Source organism: Cupressus sempervirens, chromosome 3 (assembly GCF_028749045.1).
Source record: "Cupressus sempervirens isolate cs-2001-9-10 chromosome 3, ASM2874904v1, whole genome shotgun sequence".
Classification (NCBI taxonomy): domain Eukaryota; kingdom Viridiplantae; phylum Streptophyta; class Pinopsida; order Cupressales; family Cupressaceae; genus Cupressus; species Cupressus sempervirens.
In genome coordinates, this window is record NC_143120.1 from 837,979,879 (window position 1) to 837,999,438 (window position 19,560).

A 19,560-nucleotide genomic window follows, 5' to 3' on the forward strand; every position below is an offset into this window, starting at 1 on the left:
ATTAATTACTAAATCCTCATTAAATGAAAATATTTAACATCTCCAAGGCACCATTTATTTTCCTTTTGCAATTTTGGTCCAATTGGCAATTTAAATGTTAATTTTCATCATGGCAAAATTAATTTTAGCTAAGCATTTAATTGTGGGCCATAATTTTGCATTAATTATTTGTTTTTCTTGCTCCCAGGGTCCAAGTCGACTAGCAAGGAGAGAATAAGAAAGTTGGGTATAAGAGGAGGCCTCTCTCCCATTTCTTCCTCACTTCTCACTTCTCCTTCTCAAGGCATTGGTGATTTTGCAAGAGCAGATCTGCACTCTTCTTGCTTGGCGAAATTTGTGGAAGGTGAAATTTGTGGGAGCCAAAATTTGTGGAGGGCAAAATTTGTAGGAGCCGAAATTTGTGGAAGATAAAATTCTGATTTTTTCAAGAGGCTGCGATTTTTGCCCTAAGTTGGGTAATTTTATTTGGAGGTGAATTGCATGATAAATTTCTAATTTGCAAACGATTTGAAGTTCTTAAGGTCAAGTCCTAATTCTGAAAAGTCGCTATAAGATTATTGGTTAAGGTGAATTTTCATCATCTAGAGTTGCAGGGGGTCTTTAAGCTGACATCCTTCTTTCGTTCTAGTCTAAGGATTGCTCCTCTTGGTTCTTCTCATAGTTGGAAAACTCACCAAATGCAAAAACTCACCCAGCCCCCCAAAAGTTTAATCGGGAAAAACTCGGCGATTTTAAAAAAAAACTCGAGAAAAACTCGGGAACCTAAAAAACCGCTGAAATTTAATTAAAAATACATTTATTTTGCAAAATGTAATGAAAAGATGAATCTAATAAGTTAATTAAAGACAATACAAAAGAAAGAAACAAAGTTTAGATATATATAAATGCATAATGCGTACAAAATTGCATTCTCATGCAGAATGCTCATGGTAGGAAGCAAAATAGTAAATTACTAAATAGTTTCAATCTGTCAAACTAGAAGTAAATACCAAAAGTCTAAATACATCAATACAATGTCAATCACATCTTCCTCTTTCCACTTGCACTAGCAGGAAAGCAAGGGGGTCTAGTCCTAAAAGAAGTGCCCCGCACTGGGATAGGGCGTGAGCTGCGTGACTGTGAACTCTGTGGCTATGCCCCCTCGCTCAATGTCCCTACTGACTGGCTTGGCGTCCTAGAAGAGAATGCATCTCCTCCTAATGGTAATGTCTGATCCTCGCCTGAATCATCATCATCCTCGTCCTCATCCTCAATGTCATCCATAGTGAACTGAAAATCAGTGTTAGCCTCCCCCTCCATGGCCTGCCTCTCCAAATCAGCGATCTCATCTGGCGTAAACAATGGACTTGGCTCCTGTGCTGTCTAATCAGAATAAGGATCTATCTCATCTAGATCAAGCGGACCACGTAGTTCTAAGAGTTGTGTCTTTTTTATGCGCAACTTAAAATTATAGTGCACATAAACAAGATCATTAAGCCGTTTTTTAGTCATTCTGTTTCTTTTCTTTGTATGGATGGACTCAAATAAGCTCCAATTGCACTCACAATGGGATGAGCTACAAGGTTGGGATAGGACTCTGAGAGCAAATTTCCTTAAATTGGGGGTATTGTCACTTGCCCACCAAGCATCTACAAACAAAATTAAAAAAGTTATAAAGCAATAAAAAAAAAATCAGAAGCACAACTTATCAATTAGCAAAAGTTTTAAAGTTTGATGCTTTACCTGGTGCTTGAGTAGATCTTGCTCTCTTTGCTAGCATAGAAGAGAACAAAGGACCCCTTGATTCCACATAGATTTGTTGTTCGGTCACAATAAGGTCTCTCTCCTCTTCACTTGATATCATTCTCTCAATGCATTTAGAAAGACCTTCCATGACCTCTCCATTAGAATCTAAGTAGGAATCATCAGCCCTAAAATAAATAGAAAATGACATCAAGTCTTACTACACAACCTTAAAAAGTAAAGTAAAATAAAGACTTATTAAAATTCCAACTTCAAGGACAATCAATTATCATAGTACCTGAATTTGGGATTGAGGAAGTAGCCTGCTGCATGAATAGGTTGGTGGAGCATATTGTTCCACCTCCTATCAATTATTTCCCAAATGGGGTCAAATCTGAGACTATCCCCGTGATAGTAACTTCTAACAGCCTCTTTCGCCCTATCCATGGCCTCATAAAGACTTCCCATTGGGGATTGCTGCCCATCACATGTGTGCAAGACTAGAACCAGGGGCAAAGACATCTACATTTGAAATTTGAAAAATACAAATTAGTTAATAACATAGTAAGTTATGAATTGATAATGAAACTTGAATAAACTAAAAATATAATGAAGTTACCTCCACAATCTCCTTAGCCTTTGCAAAAAAGCTATCATCAAAGACTATTTGTGCCACAGCCTCTCCTTCGGGCTTCTTAGAGTAAGGTGAAGCAACCCAATCAGCACACACAAACATTTGCTTCAAAGCCACTATGTGGTCAAGAATACTTTGCAACGTCAAAAAGACCGTTGCAAACCTTGTCATAGCAGTTCTCATCAAATCTTTGCCTTTAGTGGCTTTTCTCATCAAACTGAGAACCCATGGGTGATTATAGATATATTTCGTGACTCGCCTAGGATCTTCCACAACTGGACTCACCCAATCAAGTTTTCCTATGTCCTCCAAAAGAAGGTCAAGGACATGTGCTGCACAAGGTGACCAAAAAAGTGTGGGATGCCTCTCTTGGAGGATTCTACCTAAAAGATTAGCAAAAAATCAATAATCAGTAACAAACTTTCCATATTTAGTATTTACAAATTACATCAAATCTAAATTGAATAATACCATAGCATTACATTCATGATTCATATTGATTCAAATATAAAAAATTAAATCTACCTGCTGCCACATATGCTGCTACATTATCTATGATTATTTGCACCACATTCTCTATTCCCACCTCCATGACAACATTCTCCAACATTAAAGCCAATGTGGCTGCATTTTTCACTTTGTTGGAGGCATCGACAGATTTTCAAAACACCACATCATCTTTGCAAGCAATCAAGAAGTTAATAATGGTTCTACTTCTTCCATCTGTCCACCCATCAGATAAAATGGTGCAGCCATACTTCTTCCACTCTTTCTTTTGGTCTTCTATCAACAATGTTGCCCTACCAACCGCTTTGTCAAGCAACCTACAAAATTTAAGTGTAATATTAAATAAAGTGTAAGTGTTAGTAAAAAATTAGGAAATAAGTTATAACAATTAAGATTTAAAATATAACAATGAACTAAATTGAATCACAATTATTTACAATTACTAAATAGTAAAATACTAACCTTCCACTCATATACTTGCGATTAGCTGGCTTGTACCCTTTGCCTGATATTGTCATTGCATTCACCATATTGACCCAATAGGGACTATCAGCGGCATTCATTGAGATATTGTTGAAAAACCAAAAATCAGCTGCTGCAATATCAGTTTGCTCATGCACCTCCTTAAACCATGCAACGCTCTCTAATGATGGTTGTGCTCCAAGTGTGTTCCCAGGCACAAAATAACCACCTATCCCTGATGGGGATCCGAATGGTGATGATGAAGAAGTAGGAGATGTAGAAGAAGTGGAACCGGTAAAAGAGAAATTTTGTTTGGGGATCCGTGGGCCACGAAGAGACCCTGGTATGTTCTCAAGTGCTTCTTCTTCCTCTTGCATATCAAAAGGAGCTCCTTCAGATTCAGCTATGGCTGCCCTCATAGATAATTTTGCCCTCTCCCTATTCAATTTTTTCTCTTCAGCAGCTGCAAGTAGGGCATGGATGAATCTTTTTTCTTCATCAGTTACCTTGAGACAAGGATTTGAGTCATGTTTCTTTATGCCTGCAAGGTGGTATTTGAGGCGGTTTATGCCTCCAGAAATAATTCTCTCACAGGGAATGCATATCACCTTCCCAATATCATTTGGACTTGGAGCTTCATAGGCATACCGCCATGCCTTATCTCTTGCATTTTTAGGCCAAGTGCCTATATATCCAGATGAGCATGGTGTTTGTGGCCACTCTTCTTGCGGGTTTGTCATGTTTTCTTAATGCTTGTCCGCTGCCCTACACATAAATAATTAAATTTATAGAAAAACGAATAAACAAAGTTAGAACTTAGAGTTAGAACTTAGAAGCTAGAAGTTTAAAACAACTAGGGTTTCAAATTTCAAATGATTTGAAATCATTTACAAACAACAAGAAAAACAATAAAAGCTTTGCTTAAAACTATAAAAAGTTTTCAAACAATGATAAGATGAACATACCTGGAAAGAAATTTCTCTTCTAAATTCGGTTAGAATCCTCCAAAATCCACTCCAATCTGCCTTTAATCACTTGCAATCAGCTAAAACCTTCTTTGCTCCACACAAATGAAAGAAACAATGCATTTTGACCTATTTAGGCGTCATTGGCTGCGGGTTCCCTGAACCGTGAGTTTTTTTACATAACTCGCCGAGTTTTTGGACTCACGCCGAGTTTTTTGGCAGGCGAGTTTTTGGGCGATTTACTCGCCGTCCCAAAATACTCGGCGACTTTTAAAAACTCGCCGAGTAATCGGCGAGTCTTCCATCTATGGTTCTTCTTGCCTTCTAGTCCACCACTCTACCATCACGTAATAGGGCGACGAGCATGGAGGATGTTAGTGCAAGTAAGAATCCCAAGCGGGCAAACACTAAGAAAGACAAAGAGGATATGATGCCCAAAACGCCCTTCTTCTCGAAAATGAAGAGAATAACCGACACCAATATCGGTACAATGGACATGATACGGATGAAAAACAGACTAAAAGAAGGACAATCCCCCTTAGCTATAGATAGAGGTAATTTCAAATCATTTAGAGTTGAAAGGGGTCCTTAAGCAGATTTCTCTCTTTCGTTCTAGTCTTAGGATTGCTTCCCTTGGTTCTACTTGCCTTCTGGTCCACCACTCTACCATCCTGTAATAGGGCAACGAGCATGGAGGATGTTAGTGCAAGTAAGAATCCCAAGTGGACAATCACTAAGAAAGACAAAGAAGATATGATGCCCAAAACGCCCTTCTTCTTGAAAATGAGGCGAATAACCGATACCAATGGCAGTACAATAAAAAGATATACAAAAGGCAGTTGCACATCACGGCCCAAGCATCGACACTTCCATTACGACCGTGATGAGCAACAACAGAGCAGCACTTGATTTTGAAGACATTAGAGAAGGGGATATCAATGAGATAAGACTTGGATCGAGATTGGATGAGCTAGAAAAGGTTGCTATCAAGAAAAAGCATGAGAGTTGGGCACCCTTTCCTCTCTCAATGCTTTTATTGGATTTGTGAAAGAATATGAGAAGGATCACGAAAGGATACTACAAGCAGAAAGCAGCAAGCAGCATCGTGAAGTCAGCAAAACTCAAGGCGAAGCACACACCTTGTCCTCCTATGGAAGAAGTTAACGAAAGGCTAGCTAAGTTCATTGCCTTAGCTAAGAAAATGAAAGAAAAGGGAAGATTTATATTAGAAGATCATTTGATGTAAGCGCAAGTGGCAATTTCTCTTTCTTCTAGAATAGGACAAGTGTTTATTTCTTATTGGCCACCATTTTGGTGCCTTCTCATTGGTTGCCACTTTTTGCATGTTTTTCATTGGTCCATTGATGAGGTGGTGGCTTCTCATTGGCCGATGGGGTGGCAACCCTAATTAGGGTTTTTGAGGATCCAATCTGGATTGTTGATCTTGTTTTGATCTCCACCGTCCGTAGTATTTATGGCCCCTATAAAAGGCCATTTGCTCTCATTTGTAAAGTGTGAGAAATTGTTGCGAAGATAATACCAAAATTGCTCTCTTCTTCATTGTTGCGATTTGCATGTTGATTAAGAACATTGGGTATTATTGCATGTTTTCTACTTCCACGTAGTTAGATTTCTTTTCAAGTTGTTTAAGTGAGAGTAAAGTAGATGGATAGAGGTATGGTAGCATTGGTAAATGTTTGATAGGGGTCAATACTAAGCCACTAGCATCCTAGTGGCTGGTTGGGAAGCTTTGTGTGGTAAGCTAGTTTATTATTCCTTTGAATCATTGCACCTTTGGAAGTGAGGCCGTTGGTCAGCTCTCATTAGGTATGATCCCCGTCCATTTGCTAACCTTCCATTCATAAGAGTAGGAGTAGAATAGTGAGTAGCTGGGTAGTCGAAGCTTAGAGAAGTAAGTAAAGAAATAGAACTCATCCATCACCTTCCACAACCATCACTTTTCCATCAACATCATCACTGGCAGACACATCCTCCATCACCACCATCATCAACATTATCTGCCTCTGCACATTTCACAAACCAAGTCACCATCACCTTCATTCCACCAAAGTCCAAGTCATCCTTGAATGAATAGCGTAAGGCCGCCTATGTGATTACCAGCAAATCACATCGATAAAATTGAGCAGTATCCAACGGTGTAAGGAACATTGGAGTTAAACTCATGTCTCATGAGCATTAACTTTTCAAGAGAGTTGTATGTTTGATATCCCATATCGAATATTCAAATCCTAATATGTTATGTAAGTGATACAAAACTCGCATCAACACTAACGAGAAAGGCCCTCCCTACCCGAAAAAGGACTTGGAACATCTATCATCTACCGAACAATCCTAGTATCTACACCACTCGACTTGACAATAGATTCCATTGCCGGAACATGCATGAGATATTAATTATTTATTCCCAATCTGATTTCATGATTTTATTTGTAGGGTTAATGTACATCTCTTCATCAATCATGGTTACACTGCCAGTGAACTCCAGGTGTTTCTTGGAAAAATGAGCAAGCTACCCTTGGCATAGTTTCTAAAAGGTTCATCAATTTGAATATCTTATCATGAACTATGATAAAATATATTATGTTCTCGAGTTCAATAACATACATTTAGGTTTAATTGCACTTAGAATCTCTTCCTTAAGAGATAATATTTGACTCCCTTTTATGATGATTTCTAGAACTATGAGAGTTAAGAAGGAATTCATTAATAATGACATGGAATTATACAGTGATCATGGATCAGAAGGAAATTTCAAAACCTAGCCGATTGCTATGGAAAATGAAATAAACATTGGTAAAACAAAATCTAAATTAATAAATCATGACCTGATAGGAATTTGGAGATGTATGAGAACTTGTAAATGGATTTGAATCAGTTTTCCTCCAGTTGCTTGAAGAAGTCTCTACAGTGAATATGGACTTCTATCCTCAACAAGGATACCTGTACGGCAAGTTGCTTGATCAAAGCTTTACAAATAATATTGCAGGAATTCATCACAATAGAACTATGAAATCCGTATGAAGAAGGCGGAAGTATTTATGGGTAAGGATGTAAATCATTGTCAACAAGAAGTCGGGTGTTATGGAATATAATACATCTCTTTCAATGCATTTATCTCTGCTTCTTGGTCGAGTACTTGCACGGCAAGGAAATGGAATTCAAATAAGCTTATAAATCGACTGCAAGGGTAATTTCGCAGAAGTAAGCAATGGTAAAATGTATTGATCGAGTGTTATGGAGACAAGGAAAAATTCCGGAAACAAACAGCAGAAGAACTCGCGATTATTGCAAATGTTATGTTTTGAATGTCTCCCCCACAGCAAGGCAGTCGGATTAATATAAAGATGTCTGACTTCCAAACTCGGCTTTAGTTTAAATGAAAGAGCCGTGCCTTCTTGGCTTCCACCAGTTTTATAAGATTATATGCCCATTCTAATTCTAAGTATTAAATCAATTGGAAAAAGAGAAGGAAAAGAAAATAGAAAGGTTGGAAGAGAAGTTGGAAAGATTATAAGACCATTCGAATTGTCGAATATTAAATTGATTTTATCATGCAAATGTTAATCGATTAAAAGCAAGAATATTAAAATAAAAAGCATGGAAAGAGAATTGGAAGATTATAATTCGGAAATTATAATAATTCAAATGTTATTATAATTTGAATATTATTATAATCTTATATGTACATGTAAACATCACTTTATTAAATTATTAAATTATAATGGTGCCAAATCATTTTTATATTATATGCACATATATAAATATTTATTAAAATAATATGATGAAAAATAAATTAAAATCCTTTGAGATACATTTTATATTTTAACCCAATTATTTTCTCAATTTATTTATTTAAATAGCTCATGCAGGTCCCAAAGATGTATCTTGTTTTAAGTCGCTAAGTTCTCAACCCATTTACTCAATGATGGTGATGCTCCTACCTAATTCTTTTCTGACAATGCTTCCACCCCTTCGACATGCTCCCTACAAGGAAATTCTCCACAGTTAAATTATATTATCATAATAAATTATTTAATTATAAATAATCACAACGGTTAACCGTCTTCTTAATTCCATGAATTCGTGATTAACGATCAACTAACATGTTATATTCACTTGAAATCATAACAACTAAGTATCTTACCATTTCGCAAGCTAATAACAAATTAAACTACCAACTTCATGTGAACCTTAATGACTATATTTCAAATTAGGTCAAAAATTGGGATGTAACAAATAGTATGGGCGACTCTCCTTGAAATAACACATTATTTGTGAAGTGCCTATATACAAAATAAAAACATGAAAGGTCAACTCTCTTGGGAGAATCATCCCCTTATGAAAAAGTAAAATTTGTGAAAGGAAAGTTGGAGATAAGAAGACAAGTTGAAAAAAGATGAGCAGCAAATAGAAGAGTAATATGCAGATTTTAAGAGCAGACAGTGAAGTGTAATAAGAGTGGGTGATCAAGGAAATCAATCAAAGTGAGTCAACTGATCTAAGAGATCAGACTACAGATATATACATAACTGTGACATTGCATCCATAAATCGACATCAAACACCAGCAAAAGCAATCATATATATCAGAGACAATCAAACAAAAAGCACAGGCAATTGCTGGATTTCATATGAGAAGATCTGAACCAATGAAGAATCAAACTCTAATAGCCGACTTGGTAGGAGGTATTCTAAGAAAAGATCCGAGTGTAAATTATAGCAGATTTCTAAAGGAGATTTATATACAGATTTGAAAATTATTACAGCAGACTTATGAGCAGGTATATAGCAGTAATCAAATCAGAATGTGATATACCCTTATTGGGTTGATCATGATTGACATGTATTTAATCAATCATATTATATATACAAGTTTTAAGAATATGTCCATAAGAATAATTTCAGTTACCCAATCATATTATCATTTGGCTTATGGATGGGTGGTATAGGTGTTATCCAAATTGCCTAGACACCGGCCATGGGCTCCCTCAAATTTTACAAGTCCAAGTCCACGTCTCGAAGGCTTACAAATCGCTGACCCCTACCCTCTATTGGGATATGATCCATTAACTTGGATTTATCCAAACCCTTCCTTGGAAACACTTCAGTCTTCCCTTCTTAGCCAAATAGTAGTAGGATTGAATGTAGTTATACACTTCTGATTTTGCTATTATAATTGATATTACAATCTCATTAATGTAATGATATTAATACTACAGTAGTTATACTTAGAATCATATAAGATTATTTATTTCCTCCTTTTGAAGAAATCTCATTTTATTTATATTCTCCTTTAAAATCATAATCCATTTGTAAAGTCACACCCCTTCATAATTACAGTCCACGTGAAAAGTCGCAACCCTTCATAGTTACAATCCTTTTGAAAAGTCACAACCCTTCATAATCATTATCCTTTTCTAAAGTCGCAGTAAATTATAATTACAAAATTTTTGAAGAGTCTTATAATTACAAAAATTTTGAAGAGTCGCAACCATTCATAATTATGACCCTTTCAAAGAATTACATCCTTTCAATATCATTGATACCTTTTGAGAAAGTTACTTCCTTATTTTCTTCCATTATCATCTTTTTACTCCTCTTTTTTCCTCTTCTTTCTTTTCTTTTTGAAAGCACATCTCTTTCGAGGAGTCGCGTCTCTTTAGTACATATCTCTTGACTTTTCATTAGATTTAGTTAACTTATATTATGTTATTTATTTACTTATTTTCTTTCTACCTACGTACCCAGGGACGCGTCCCTGTCGGAAAAGCCAAGGTTTCCTAGACGAGGATGTCCCCGAGACGAGGTGATGGGTATGGGACGTCCGCTCGTCATCCCCGATTTGGAAAAAAGCACTAACCTTATATTTAAATATCTAGATTTCGAAATTTTTATGATATTGTTCACTGCTAACCTTATATTTAAATATTGTTGTTCACATATTGATATGCATATTGACAATTGAGTGCTGAAATCGGTTATTATTTCCTAGATGGCATTCAAATGGTGCATGTTAAGGTTCTATAATGTTTAAATGACATGCTTTGTACTTAGTTTCATATGAATGACATGTATATTTGCAAATTTCAGTGTATATTTTAAAATTTCCCTACATATATAGCCATCCTCGTTTGTCATCCCTCCCGTCCCCAAAATGGCCAAAAAAAAATGTTGTCCCCGTCCCGAAAACTTGGGGGAACATAGCTTTCTACAATATTATCTCTTGTAATCAATTTTATCTAATTATTCATCCATTGTAATTTTATTATTATTTATTTTCAGATCTTATTTTATTGATAATAGATTATATTATTATTTATTTTTATATATTATTAATATTATTTTATTATTATTTCTTTTTTTTTAATATATTAATATTGTTAATGTTTTAGCATCAGTAGAAGTAAAACATTGATTATTTGATATACTAATCTGCATTTATGTTTTTCAGATAAATTGTTATTGGTGATTCTTATACATATAATATATATTATATATGTAATATCATATATATATATATAAAATATATATATATATATATGATATATGTAATATAATATGTATTATATATATTATACATTATATATTATTATATAATAATATAATATTATATTACATATATGGTTAATATATTAATATTATATATAAGATGAGTTATGCATATAATTATTTATAAACTAAATTGTGATTAACTATAGAGACATGTCTCTTCATGTCTCTTGAAGAGACATGTCTCCTCCTCTCATATTATACATATATGAGATCCAAATCTGCATTTGGAAATCATCAATTACAATGGCAATGAGAGTACATTTGCAGAAATGATCTAAGTTATTTCAACAAATATGAAATGTAATATATGATCTTATTATCACTATTTATTTAATAATATTATCTTACTTGATTATTATTAAAATTCTATCTTAAAATGGGGACATGACACAAAATTGCATCTACATCAAATGGACAGCAAATGCAATCAGATCAAAAGCAAGTCAATCTGATATAATCTCTTAGATTACAGTGATATGAATAAGTAACATTGCTTATGTATATATATTTATGTCAGATTACATGCAACCAGAAATATGATTGGATCTAAATATCCATACACTTATCAATCATGTTCAAGGAAGGAAGGGAGTTCAAGCAGAGGGAAGGATGAGATTCCCACTAGGTATACCGCCTTATGGTTAAGGAACACATGAGACCAAGGATGAGATTCCCACTAGGTATACCGCCTTATGGTTAAGGAACACATGAGACCAAGGAGGATAAGGTCCCTCCTGGGACCTAGGATTGAAGGTCGGGGGCACCCTATGGTAGCTCCACTACTATCCCCTCATGGATCATTTCTTAAAGTGAATAAGAAGGGGATCTTTAATCGTAAAAGGAGGGGTTGACACTATGGAGGGGAACAGTATAAAGCCTCCACTAGATATGCCACCTCATAATGATGGTTAACGACCATTTTTTAAGGATCACATGAGGCCACAGTGTACAAGGCCCCATCATCATAGAGGATAGAGGATAATTTGGGCACCTCATCATGTCTCCCAAAGCCACCCTCATTATGGTTGAGCCCCCATGTAATCATTAAAATTTGTTGTCTGAATCTATATGTGACTACCCCTGAAAACAGATGTATTACATGTATTATTATCTAATTTGGTTGTAAGTTCCAAGACAGGCTTATCTTATGATTTATCTCAGTTGGTTATTAGGTTAACCAAATAACCTGACAGATTTTTGTCAAGAGCTGCAGTCGGTTATTAGGTTAACAAAATAACCTGGCAGGTTATTGTCAAGAGCTGCAGTTGGTTATAAAACATTTGTTTGTATTCCACTACCATGGCCTGCTGGTAGTTTCAAGCAGCTATATGCTCCCAAGCCTGGACGCAAGGTGTTCTGGTTCACTCTGAAAAGAGGGTCAAAATCATCAAGAGTATACAATTTAGAGGGCTGGACACCACTGCTTATCTGGAATTGTGAAGGCAAATTCGGTGGTTATTTCTGGTCCAGCCGTTTACAATTGGGCTTTTGATCATTGAAGTCTGCATCTAGCATTTCAGGAGTAGCCTGTAGAGGACGCTCTCAATTGCCAAGATGTTATGTTTTTTCTATGGTTCCATTATTCAAGTTTTCTGTTTTGTTTTCTATTGTTACACTCGGCAGTTCGGAATCTGGGCAGCTTGCATCTCTTCTCATGGAGTTGTTGCCGCAATATTTTGATATCTATATTGTATTCCATATGCTTTTGCTTATAGGTTGGGATCTGGATTAGGCCCCCAGATGTTTGTCCATAAGAAGTAAGGAAAAATAACAGTAAACAGACATAAAAATATTATCAAACTAGAATAATGTTGCTAATTCAATGATTACAAAGCAAATGGCACGAGAGTAACATAAGAAAAAAGAATGGAAAACTACCAAAAAGATCCAATGTAACTGAACCAGCATGTTTTTCATTGAGTTCTAAGTTGTTTCGTCTTTGGGAAATGAGACTCAAAAGTCACAAAGTGACACTTCTGGTTATGATCTTCACTAGCAAAAATAGTTATATTGTTTGGGATTTTAACTTACAAATTCCTTATTTGAAGATTTTCGCTAGTAAAATCAGTTGATTGTTTGAGAATTTCATCTTATAATTTCCTTATTTGAAGACTTACAAACACAATCACAGAGTGTGATCCGAAACATTGATGATAAAAGATTTACACAATCAAGCCCAGAAAAATTGAATAGCTTGATATGGATTGTGGAAATCTAACCAATTTGACTTACAAACACAAACAAATGCCCTTTACTCATGATCTTGATGGCGGATTTACTAAAGAAATGACAAGTGCTTTCGGTTATGGTTTACATATTTGTCATCATCAAGCTCATACCTTGTGTGATACAGCAAAAGCAGCTTGTACTGGAGTCATCTCTTGGAAGGGAGTGAGTGCTGTCAAGATTTCCCAGAGAACAATTCCAAAACTGTACACATCAACTTTTCTTGTATACGGCTTTCCTTTGATCATTTCTGGTGCCATCCAGCGGTAAGTACCCATAAAGTTATTCATGGTATGACATTGAGATTCCAGACATGATACACCAAAATCTGCCACTTTGACACACATGCCATCTCCTAAAAGAAGATTCTCTGATTTCAGATCCCTGTGGATTATACCTTGAGAATGAAGATACTGCATTCCCCGAGCAATATCAAGGGCCATCCTCAAAATAAGTTTCAGTGGAAGTGAATGTGGCTCCTGCTTATGAAGGTATGCCCTCAGTGAACCTCCAGGCAAATATTCGGTGATGATACAAAAAACGGGTGCCTTTTTGCATGCTGCAACAAGCTGTAAAATTGCAATATATCTCAAGGTCAGTTGAAATCCTAAAACAAAAAGACTTTTGATACAGAATCTTAAACATGTTTAAGGTACATTTTATTAGTAAGTACAAGTTCCTTCTAAAGGTAGAAACAAAGTTTCTACTGATAGAAAATACCTGAAAATACTAGGTGTGGTACATATTAGTTATATTTTTAACTATTGCTAGTGTTGAAGCCAAAAATGATAATTTAAAAAGAGAAACAGAAAAAATGTGATTCAACAGGACATGGACCATATAGCATGTATTTTATACATACTATATAACAATTACCACAATAAAATCCAACAACAGACTAAAATATTAAGGCTTCAAAACACTTATGGTGGATTTTATTCGCTTTATTTTATGGTTTCCATCAAGACAACCTACTAGAAAACTGAGATGAACTAGCAAGTACAATCTTAGTATTTCTCACATTGACAGCAAATCTAAAATTGCATGGTTATAAATTTTTAGTTCTTAAGTTTAAATGAAAATTGAGCCAAACAAACCATACTTTCAATCATATTAAGGCAATGCTGGGTCCACCAAAGTTCTAATGATCCTGTGAGACCTATAGTGGCCCCGCTACTGTTTTGCAGAGACCCTTATTCAACATTCTCCATTGAGAGCTGTGGAAAATGTAATCCGAATGCAAATCCTCAAATTATTTGTTTATGTTTTAGGCTTACTGTAATTAGTTATATCTCCAGACTCAGGTCTAGTCATCCTCTTTGGAAAGTGAAACAAAAATAAAAGAACACACTCTCCAGCCAAAAATCTCAAAAGAAAAACATAATTGCATAGGTGAAACAGGCCACTTTGAAAAATTTAAAATACAAACTCAATGAGCACACTTCTGAAACCATGATCGAATCCATAAGTTCACAATCACATAAAACACATATAGATAAATCACCACATCTGCCTTGAGAATACAAAATTATTTTCAAAAATTGAACACTAATTTTATAAAAAAAGTCAGATAAATTGAGAAATGCCCAAAACATTAAAAGATAACGGATTGAAAATAAGCAACATTTTAAATCTGCCATCTCACAAAAAGGAAACGTGAGGCCAGTATATAAAAAGAGGGAATCCTTCACAAGTAACAAGCTTCCCTGCCATTCTATTCAGTTAAACATCAGCTCAATGTTGTGCTACATGAACATTTGTTGTTAATATAGCACATTAAATTAATGTAATCCAATCCCCAATTTTCTGGCAATCGAGCAAGGCAAAATTAGGACACCAAACGCAACACAGCAATCAAACAGAAATTTCAAAAAGAGAAGCAACTGCAGAACCCTGAAACAAAATTAGAATTACCTCTATGATGTTCGGATGGTGTAACTGAAACAGCAGAGAGACCTCAGCTGTGAACTGTTTCTCAAGAGAACAAGCAACAGCATCATCCTCATCTGGCTGCCACATCATCTTAACAGCAACAGGCCTCTGCTTATAAACTCCATGATACAACCGGCTGTGAGTTCCCGAAGCAAACTTACTACCTATGAACAACTGAGACATATCAATACTCCATTCTGATTTGCCTCCCAAAGGCTCTTCGCCATAGGATTCCAAATAATGTGACCAAGAAGCCACTCTCCTAAGCTCTTTGTTCACACACTCGATAACTTCCATAGTTTGGCTTTCCACAGGAAGAGACCGAGTGCCATTCAATCTGCTCCTAGAATAAGCACCTGGAACAGAAGATAATTTACTCTTATTATGAAATTCATCTTGCTTCAAATTCGATTTAGAATGATGGTGCTCGCCTGCATTGTTTGTTGAATAGGACCTCATAGACCTAGGCATCAGGACTGTTACAAATTTGGCCAAAATGAATCAAATAAGCCTAGGAAATGCCAAAATCATCATAAATCTCCAGACAGAGACTTGAGGGTAGAACAGTAGTATAATAAAGAATTCCCCACCAGGTACTTCACAGCCTATTCCACATAACCCAGTACTGTTAGGTTTTCTCTACTCTTTTGCATGATTGGTGCTTCTCAACGATTTGTGCTCGGAATGAATAGAATATGAATATACATTTGGATGTCCGAAGATTTTCACAGAGTTCAAGTTCGATCTCTAACGGAAGAAGTAGTCCGTAAACACCAGAACCTGTTTAGCAGGTTATTTACATAACCTAGCGTTTTAGGTTTCCTCTTTCTGCTTGCATGCTTCCTACTAGGCAATATTCAATCGTCTGAAAGGGCAGTATCTCTAGAGATCTTCACATAACTACTTGGATTAAGAAAAGCCTCATATTCGTTGCATAAGTTTCACAATCTCTTTGGCCATTTTCTATGCGCTGATCTCCCAAATACCGTTCTGTTTACTCCTCCTCAAATCATATCTAAAGTGCCATAAGCACAAAAGGATCTGCAGTTACTAGCACCCAACCATTTTGTAGCTTAATATTACACAAAAATTGCCTAAGAACCCTCGTGCAATTTCTTTCAAAACATTACGAATTCTCAAAATCTTACCCGCGGCAAAGAACGGCTCAAATTCTTGATCCTTGGAAGCACTCGTCCCAAACATTCTCGCACATCTCAAAAATAACGGCAACTGACTAAAGATTTACATAAATGGCTCAAACACAAATTTCCGCGAGATTCACTGCATTTTTTCATGAAAACGCCGCAAAAACACAATATCTTCAATGCCACGTAAAAAGCCTAAAATATTTCTCCTAGGAAGACCCTTACTTAAATCTTCTCACAGAATTCCAAGACATGAGCAACTGACTTTAGAATCCACTCAATGATCCCTGATCGAAGCATTCTTTCCCCAAATGAGAGAAGAGTTTAGCGGAACTCAGTGCATTTTGCTAAAACGCCACCAAAAGTTGAAACCTTCAAACCAACGCAAAAACAGCTCCAAACTTCACCCTAACAAGCTCTTGCCTCAAGAAAAAACAATCCTAAATAACTGCACATCGAACGTAGCTTCGAAATCTACACTGAAAACCACGAATAATTTTCTCGCTATCCTCAAAACAATTAACAACAATCCCTACGCCTACAAAGCTAAAAATAACTCAAACTTCAGGCTGTTCACGAACTCGAATCAAACCAAGCAACCCAACCAACCACACCGAGAAATGAAAAAACTCGGCACGACTTTACAGCCTCTCAAACTGCCCCTTTCCGCATTAGCAAATTGTTTGTCGCACGACCCTGAACCTCCCATTCCAGAGCTTCTTTGAACCGGACGCTAAATTTAGCCAATGGAACCAAATCTGCACCAAATCTATCCAGATTTATTCTCCAGTGAAAACTGGAAAAATTTCGTCCACTAAACAAAGAGGCCCCGCCATTATCATCGAATTGGAAGCAAATTTCGATTTTTGGGAATATCTCTTTCGGCCATTTTCAACGATCTGTTTCAGATCTTTTTCTGCTCCGTTCTACCCTCTGCCACTACTGGAAAAGCCATTCGCTTTATTTCAGCGGTAGTTCCACCTTTCACGTGACCGCGCACTTGCGCATTCCGACCTAAATACTCATCTTTTATCTTTTAGCAGCCCCTTGTCCCCGCAAGCAAACCTTACGAAATATCGTAATGTCCTTCGAAAATATTCGCCGTGTTTTTTTTTATGGAAACAATCGGATTATAAAGATATCGGACGCTGATTATAACATTATGAGGTAGCATATATCTAAACTAGAAGCTGTCCTTCAGCTAAGCCGCCACGTGCAGAGGGATCCAGTCCGTCAAAGTCACCCAAGAGTTGAACCTGACCCAAACACATCTCCGGAAATTTGAACCTTGATAGATGGCAATTTCAACTGTACCATCATCCTCACTAATTGTGCCCAACCTTTTTGAGTCTGACCGCTTAGAAAAATCTTTCATTGCTTTCAAAACCACGTGCATTCGCCGTACACCGTAACGGACTGTAGAGGTTTTTATCCAATCTTTATTCGTACATCGTACGGTTTAGTTATTTCAACGTAACGGCGGCGACAGCTTTGTTAAAAACGTCTTTCTAAGTGTCGGCACTGTGTATTTTTATCGAACTGTTTGTCGAGTTATAATTTTTTATTTTAAAACAAAGGTCCATCGTCAAAGAATGTTGTAAAAGGACTTTTATATGTGGAACAATAGTATTAATTTATAGAGTGGAGGAAATGAATCTGCCTATATTAGGTAAAATACGCATGTCTATATTATATTTTTGGGCTTTTGAAGTGTCTTTATATATTCAGATTAAGTGAAATTCGCATGTCTATATTGTTATTATATATTTTTAGTTTTGTATTTAATTAAATAAATATGGGTGGGGAGGGTTCATCTCATTGGAAAATGCTATTTAGTAGATAGAATGATTGATCATAATGGATCAAATTCATAATAAAATAAGTAAAATATTATTATAATTGTTTCATTATTGTACTAAAAAGTATATTTGCTAACCAATCAATGATTGTATAGTTGTGTTTTTTTAAAAATGCATGTTAAAAATAGCAAAAATGCAAATGTACATGTGAATATTCAAATTGATTCGTATTGTATATATTAACTGTTAAAAGAATTCAAAACTATTTCTTTAACTTTAAGTTTGTGGTTGAAAATGATGCATAGTAATTATCACATATACAAATGACCATTTAAAAACATAGATATGTAAGTTGTCCTAGCTACACTTGAAGTGATAATATTAATAAAAAATAGTGCTTTATTTATATGAAATCATTTTATATATAGCATAGCTTGTCAATGCTAGTCAAATATACCTCATATCTTCTCAACAACTTGATTTTATAACAAGATAATTGCTCAACTATTAGACACTTCTTGGGGATGTATTGTAGGAATGGAGAGACAATGGTGCTCGCCCAAGCAACGACTAGTTGGGAATGGGTTCGAGGGATCCTCTGCAAACTATAATGATGTTTTATTTGGACAACAGCAAATTACGTCCTGGAAGAAGGATGGTTGGTTTGTAGGGGTTCAAAAGGGGGAATATAAGCACAATATGGGAACTATTGTCAATGGTTGTTGACCCTTTACAAGGTAGAATTTTCAAAGTTTTAACATGAAACCTAGGGGCTTTCTTGTCACGCAATATTCCCACCATCGAAATGAGGATGTGGGAAGGAAAGGGGAGAATGAAAATGGAAGGGATCGTGAGAAGATTGCTTCTCGCTTTAGCGTGCAATGGGATTTAATGTAGAATGATAAAAGTTTCAAGTTCAAGCAAATCGGACACAAGTTTTGGTGGCCTCAATAACACGTGGAAATTGCTATAAAATGCACAAAGATAAGTGACTTGTCTATGATAAGAGCTTCATCTTTATTGATAAATAATCTATGTTGGGTTGATTTTGTTTCCTTTCTAGAAGAAAAGGCTTTGTTTATGAAATTGATGGGACCTTGGCCTTTTGTAGAGAAGATTCAAGATAGGGTAAGCACTCATTAGTGGGGAATGTGAAACTTAAAACAATGTTGAATGGCTTTTTAATTGGTTGTATTCAACATAGGAGGAGAAACCTTGGGTCCTAAAAGGCGGATCATATATGATAGATGGACAAGGTGTTTATATTCAAGAGTGGATCCCTAGCTTCAATCCAAAAAAAAAAAAAAAAAATTCAAGGAAATTACAGTATGGATTAGGTTGTGTAACCTACCATTTGAATATAGGGATGAAGAAATTATTGGACAGAGCTAATGTTGATGAAGGAAAAGGGAGATTCTTGAATGATCAAGGGATATTGATAAGGAACAAGGTCAAAACTGAGCTACAATGTATGTGTAGAAGAGTAAGATTAGTTGTTATGTTGTCATTTATCTCAAGCTAATTGATTTTACTAATTCATGTACAAGTTGCAATCATCTAAAGGATGTGGTATTGAGTAGAGAAGTGGAAGGCAAA

The 19,560-nt window shown here is 35.9% G+C and overlaps 2 protein-coding genes across 2 annotated transcripts in view; both read right to left on the minus strand.

Moving 5' to 3' along the window:
* Nucleotides 1-17,312, minus strand: part of LOC149569389 (serine/threonine/tyrosine-protein kinase HT1-like) — a 52,640-nt gene extending 35,328 nt beyond the window's left edge. The window contains exons 1-2 of the mRNA XM_089822109.1: nucleotides 15,003-17,312; nucleotides 13,202-13,657 (exon numbers count right to left, since the gene is read on the minus strand). Coding sequence (XP_089678235.1) covers nucleotides 13,202-13,657; nucleotides 15,003-15,491 — 945 coding nt within the window. The 5' untranslated portion in view covers nucleotides 15,492-17,312. The remainder of the gene's footprint in view (nucleotides 1-13,201; nucleotides 13,658-15,002) is intronic.
* Nucleotides 2,609-4,184, minus strand: LOC149569390 (uncharacterized). The gene is made up of 3 exons (XM_089822110.1): nucleotides 3,326-4,184; nucleotides 2,882-3,180; nucleotides 2,609-2,739 (listed from the first exon to the last, which is right to left on the minus strand). Exons 1-2 carry the CDS (start codon nucleotides 4,063-4,065, stop codon nucleotides 3,018-3,020), a joined length of 903 nt encoding a protein of 300 aa, XP_089678236.1. The 5' UTR covers nucleotides 4,066-4,184; the 3' UTR covers nucleotides 2,609-2,739; nucleotides 2,882-3,017.
* Nucleotides 17,313-19,560: the final 2,248 nt, after the last annotated feature.

Coding starts and splice junctions, on each gene's coding strand:
- LOC149569390 (XM_089822110.1), bottom strand. CDS start 4,065: ATGACAAACCCGCAAGAAGAGTGGCCACAAACACCATGCTCATCTGGA. Junction 3,181..3,325: donor CGCAAGTATATGAGTGGAAG/GTTAGTATTTTA, acceptor TAAATTTTGTAG/GTTGCTTGACAAAGCGGTTG.